Here is a 6360-nt window from a genome sequence, read left to right as displayed (position 1 = left end):
TATGTTAAAGCTAAAAAGCTGACTTGTAAATTTATTAACTGACTACTGTTGTATGTAGACTTGTTCACTGTTACTATTAGCATTTAGATTCAATCTTTAGCTTAATAAGTTGTGTTTTTTACATATAGATCATGTTACTATGGTCCATGATGTAACTGTGCTAGGTCTTGGCAAACTGTACATACTGGCTGTCAATTCTGCAAGATTTAGTCCCTGCAACGTCTTGAGTCTCAGTCGCTGTCACTACTCGACTCGCTTAATTGCAAATCCTCACCTTAATACAAAGAAAAATAAAAAACTAATTTATCTTCAAGAGTGTTTACATTTTTTTTTATTTCCTCATCCAACAACCCATGTACTTATACTAGAAACAACTAATTTAAGAGTGGCTTTTCTATTGATTTTTATTTGAGTGTGTTTTCCCTCCTATAAATGGCAAATTCTATGTGGTGTTGGTGAGTGAAAAAAAAGAAGATATAAATAGATATTAGCAACTTACATAGTTGGTCCATCAGTATGGTATTCGATGAGTTTACTTGCCTTGAATTGTGTACGGAACTTGACCCTGCATTGAATAACACCAAACATATTAATAATTCTGATAATAAATTTATGGGAGCGACCCACTAAGCCATCTCTCCCCGTCAATAGTATTTGTGTCCTGGGGTAATAAATTTGTGGGAGCGATTGTCTAAGTGTTTGTAATTTTTCCCTTACTGTTTATTTTATGGACAGGGAAAAGCACTTTTTCTATGATAGTTCCTCACCACCCAGGTAGTATGATCTTGTGTTAATTTTAGTTTTACCTTTTGGGCTGCCACTTAGTGACAATTTTGGCTTCTTCGAAGCAGGTGGCAGTGATTCTCGCGGTGGCGTCTTAGCGGCACATTCATCGCCACTTTCTTCAGATTCACTGCTACTGTCTGATGATTCAGCGCTACTTGAACCACTGCTTGCCATGGATTCGGTGGATACTTGTTTAACTGGTATCGGTGAACATCTTGCTAATGCTGCTTCAACTGGAATATAAATCAAACAAGATAAAATAAAAAATGCAACATTGTTTAATCATGAGTATTTTTTAAGCAGTATGTCCACAGATACTGTTAACTTGCTTCTTGAAAAATGAAACATTCTGGAGTGTTAACCAAATTTAAAATTAGGGAGCTTTCGATTGCAAGACGACAGTAGGACGTAGAAGGTAATGACGTCACTAAAAGTCATCTGCGCATGTGAGAATGTTAAGGTCACCTCGTCGAATAGATTCTGGAATGCAATTTGGCAAAATCTATGTTCTAACGTCGCATCGTCGAACAAATCTTAAGCTCCTTACTGACAAATCAGAACAGGGCCAAACACACATGTTGTCCCACAAATTGCTTATGATTATACACTGTCATTTTGTGGGGACCTTAGCAACAATATCCAAAGGGCGGGCTTAGTAGAAAGGTCCATTGAATTGAGCACATGAATCGTCAATAGAAGAAATGATTTAAGATTAAATGCAAAAGGTCCAGTTGTCCTGTTCAGTAATTGTAGTTATTTAATGCTTTTTGGTATCTGAAGTCAGCGTAAGCCAATTTGAGATCCTAATGATTTAAGATTAAATGCAAAAGGTCCAGTTGTCCTGTTCAGTAATTGTAGTTATTTAATGCTTTTTGGTATCTGAAGTCAGCGTAAGGCAATTCGAGATCCTTCTAATTCGAAACCACTTTTTCAAAGAATCAAATAACAAATCTAACCCTCTACGTGGGGACCAAACCCCAAGACCACCCCGGATTTTCAGATCTTGAATTGGAGAGTGAACTGTAAATAAACAGGAAACAAAACAGACTCATGTTTAATAAGAAATGCTGCTCAATTTTTTTTTTCTTTTGCCTCCTGGATCCTTTGAACTGTAAATATATTTTTTTTAAAGTTAATACTGACTGACCTTTTTCTACATCTTCCTTTGATATCTGTTGACTTGTAACATCTTTTTTATCTTTCTTCTTTGAGGATGATTTAGTGGGACCAACAGGCGGTACTCTTTGTCTTGGGTACAGGTGTGCTTTGCTAGTGCCATCAATCCTAGATTAGTACAAATAATCATCAACATATTACATTTTATATCTTACAATAGGTCATTTGGTTTGGGTTGTGTGTTTTTTCCATATTGGGGAACCTCTCCCACATTGCAGAGTTATTTATACACTGAGTGTCCTTATTAGGATTAAAGGGTGGAACTTAGTGTAAGTGCTATAGCAAATTTATACATTACAATACATTACTATGGCCAACAATAATAAATAATAGAGCAACACATATGAGACAACATACCTTTGTTTCTTGACCGTAATACTACTGCTTAACCTTTCTAATGTAAACTGTCCGGTAGCATGATCAAATATCAGTACACACTCTTTTGGATTGGGGGCTTTAGAACCTTGATATAGAGTGTGACTAGTCACTGAACCCTGTAGCAACAAACAATACATTTATAATCAATAAAGAAATGTTTATTCAAGTTGGGAAGTTGCTTTTGCATGCCTCCTTGATTGGTTAAATATGGTGTATGAAGGATTCTGGGTACTAACTGCAACATTATTCAACCAGGGAACTAGTAGGTGTTTATCCAATGCTGGGAGCAGTGGCAGATTCAAGGTTGACCCAACCAACTTCGCATTCCTGGATCCACCACTGCGGAGTATAGCCTAGTTTCCACAAAAATCGCTACACGCTATCACCGACTCCTTTGGCGACACTGATTGGTCAGCTGAATCAGGAAGCATTCTCGACTGCGGCAGGGACAGCTACGCAGTGCAAGGATAGCGAATGTGTAGCGATTTATATAGAAACCAGGCCTGATAATGTACAGTGCAAATAGTTTGTGTTTGTATTGTGCTATAAATGGCCAACATATTCCATTATTACAGTAGGTTCATTAATTTATAATGTACTGTACAATATAATATATACTATCAAATTGAAATAAACTAACTTGTGTAAATAAAAGTACTAAATATAATTTGCAATATGAATTAATTGATTAATGAATTGGAATATGAATGTGTAGAGAAAAAAATTCCATTCAGTGATGAGCCCAAAAGTTACTTATGGGAAACTGACCTCAAAATTGTTAAGTGTTACTGTCACTTTATTGCTTTCTTCCACTTGTAGACTAGCTTCCTGAGAGCAATCAATCGAGGCTGGTTTAAAGTCATCTAGATTTTGAATAAAACACACAAAATGAGAAATTATCAATAAAAACTATTAATTACAAACACTTCATTGTTCATTGTCTGAGGATCTAATTAGCGCAAGGCAGAGTAGAGCCAGCACTCTTGAGGGGTAATTTTCACTCCTTTTTCTACTTGGTTTGGAATACTTTTTCACAAAATGCAGGTAAGTTTATTGTAAGATTAACAAAGCCAATTATTTGTTTAAAAGCATCACATAATATGAATATTTTATATTCTATTGATCAAATGTTCAGACGAGTAAGTATGCTTTGAAGTAGAGTTTGGTTGTTGTAAGCCCTTGGTAGTGCCTATAAAGATGCTCTTTGTATTACCAAGTTACTTCAAAGTTACTAGAGACGATTTACTTCTAAGAATTCAGGAATACGTTTGCTGGATATGTCTTAAACTTACACTTCAATTTGTGATAGACTTCTCCTGATGATTTTTCAAAACTTTTCCCAAGTTTCAGCGAATGTGTTTTATTTCCAAATAATTGTAGAATTGATTCTGGCCGATCTGCCATTGTAACCTTGCTAATACCACTCACACATTCTCCTCACATGCAATTTCCTGAAAAATAAAATGATTGCACATTTGGTCAGGTAGTCAGAATTTCATTACTTACATACATATATTATGTATTACAGACATATATTATGTATGGTCAAATTACCTGGGTGTCGGCTAACTTGTACCTATGCTAACTCGAACATATTTTGATGAATGTGTACCCAAATAATTTAGGTCACCTCACGCCCAACATTGGCTAACTGGTTCGTACTGACATCTATTCATGCCTACATTGGCGTAGTAATAAAACAAAATCTAATATGAAATACCGGTACTTCTTTATACTGTACTACAGTTGTCTACCAAAACGAAATCTAATTTTTGAAATACTAAACTTAAAGTGCTATGGCTCTGACACTACTCAACTACTACTACTGTAATTGCACCCTTTGTTATACTTTCGACGCCTCAACAATCTTGAATTAATAAATTTTATTCCTACTGTATTAAAATCTTTTAACTAGGACTAGGCTAGTTTTACTATCAAAATAGATAATGCTCTTTGATGCAAACATAAATGTTTGATTGAATACAAAGGTAGGCTAGGCCTATATTCTATTATATTTCACACCAAACTTGGCTTGGCTCATAGTTGCCAACTTTTCCCGAAAAAAACTCAGTGAGAACTCGCAGCCACTGGCGGGGGGATGGGGGCACCGAGGGTGGGGGAGAATCCCCTTGAAGCTTGCTCAATCTGGGTATTTTCATTACTGATTTGATTGATCTTGGACACTAAATTATGAGTATGTATGTAAACATTTTTTACGGACTCATTTTATTCATGAATCAAGATGTGCAGACCATGCGCATACTTTCATGTGGAAAACAGAAAAATAAAAACAAACCATGCACGGTGCATTACTGGGTAATAAAAGCACACTGACGGCAGCAAACGTACATAATAATAATAATGAAAACTTGTAAGGGCGTCGTTTGTTTACCATTCCAATTTCGAGGGTACTGGTCTTGCACTATAACCTAGGCTTACTCTTCTTTACTACACTATAAACACTACAGATGAATGGCAAATGATATATTTATTGCATATACTGTATAGGCCTATGCCATTCGCAAATCATTATTTATTAGTTTAAAAATTTTGATCCATGAGTAACCTTGAAATATGCGAGTTTTTGTTCATCCGTAGTAAAAACTGGCAAGTGATAAGTTACCTGTGATTCTCACAGTCAATCCGTACAAGTTGCCAACTATGTTGGCTTGGGCATGGGCTAGTTATTGTTTTTTACATAAATGATATGCCTAACTCTGTTAGTTCAGAGATGTGTTTATTTGCTGATGACACTATTAAATTATATAGGAAGGGATGTATCAACATATAGGGATTATGTACAGTTGCAGGATGATTTAGAGCAACTGCAAAAATGGTCATTGACCTGGCAGCTTGAATTTAATAGTCAGAAATGTAAAATTCTACCATTGAGAAGGAGAAATGAATCAATGTACAATATGACTATGCTTTAGATCCTAATAGTACCCATAACTTAGAGCATGTGGTATCTGAAAAGGACATGGTGTCACTATTGACTGTAAATTATCATTTGATGCTCACATTCATGGAAAGGTTAACAAAGCCAATAGATTAATGGGATTTATTAGGCGTGTTTTCACTTACATGGAACCTGATGTATTTTTGTCATTATATAAGGCTTTTGTTAGACCGCATCTTGAGTTTAGTGTTGCGGTTTGGTGTCCTCATTTAGAAAAACATATAGATCTTATCGAGAGTGTCCAGCGTAGGGCTAAAAGTCTTATTCTAAACTCAAGGGCCTGAGCTATCCAGACTCCACACTCTAAAGTTTACCTACACTTGCATATTTAGAAGGTATAGAGGTGATATGATCGAAACTCTTAAATAATAAATATGATAATTCTGTATTAAGTTTTTTGCACCTAGTAGGCCCTAAGTACTTTTGATAGAACTCGTGGACATTTACTTAAATTATTAAAAGACCAATCATGCATCGACATGCGAAAGTTTTGTTTCAACAATCGTATTTTTGACAGCTGGAACGCTCTTCCGAACAAAGTTGTGATAGCAACCTCCCTCTATTCGTTTGAAATTTGTTTAAACAAATTCTGGAAGAATCAACCAGTAAAGTTTGATTATATAAGCCTTATAAGGATAAAATTAAAAACTCCAGAATTAACCGGTTTGGATCTGGATATGGGCAATTCCATGACTTTTTTTCAGATTTAGCAAATTTTCAACTTTGAGGAATGTAAACAAGTTTTATATCAAACTAAAGCTTAAAAAATGAATTTTTAGGATTCATTGATGTAACTTTTCTTGTGTGGATGTAAAAAAATATATAGGAATTTGAAATTACATAATTTTGAAAATATAAAAAATATGAAAATGTCATGTTTTTTCAAAGCCTCTAGAAACTAACAAACTGCCATTTATGCCAGTCATTTTTATTTTAAATTGGAGAACTTAACATATTTTATTAGTTTTTGTGACAAAAAGTAATATTCATTTACAACAAAATATTAAGACGGGGCAAAAATATTTCTTAATATTTTTGTCGGTCTGTGACCCAAAAAACAA

The 6360-nt window shown here is 34.9% G+C and overlaps 1 protein-coding gene across 3 annotated transcripts in view; it reads right to left on the bottom strand.

The window, feature by feature from the left end:
* Positions 1 to 6360, bottom strand: part of LOC117125083 (ELL-associated factor 2-like) — a 7053-nt gene continuing 693 nt past the window's right edge. For all 3 annotated transcript variants that reach the window (XM_033271487.1, XM_033271471.1, XM_033271479.1), the window contains exons 2-8: positions 3633 to 3791; positions 3109 to 3203; positions 2320 to 2456; positions 1934 to 2070; positions 807 to 1019; positions 500 to 565; positions 1 to 274 (exon numbers count right to left, since the gene is read on the bottom strand). In XM_033271487.1, coding sequence (XP_033127378.1) covers positions 231 to 274; positions 500 to 565; positions 807 to 1019; positions 1934 to 2070; positions 2320 to 2456; positions 3109 to 3203; positions 3633 to 3744 — 804 coding nt within the window. In that variant the 5' untranslated portion in view covers positions 3745 to 3791 and the 3' untranslated portion in view covers positions 1 to 230. The remainder of the gene's footprint in view (positions 275 to 499; positions 566 to 806; positions 1020 to 1933; positions 2071 to 2319; positions 2457 to 3108; positions 3204 to 3632; positions 3792 to 6360) is intronic.

Source organism: Anneissia japonica, unplaced genomic scaffold (genome assembly GCF_011630105.1).
Source record: "Anneissia japonica isolate Jap-2015-1 unplaced genomic scaffold, ASM1163010v1 scaffold466_len1169948_cov191, whole genome shotgun sequence".
NCBI classification, from domain to species: domain Eukaryota; kingdom Metazoa; phylum Echinodermata; class Crinoidea; order Comatulida; family Comatulidae; genus Anneissia; species Anneissia japonica.
The sequence above is the reverse complement of the archived record's forward strand: the minus strand, read 5'-3'. Positions and strand labels throughout refer to the sequence as shown.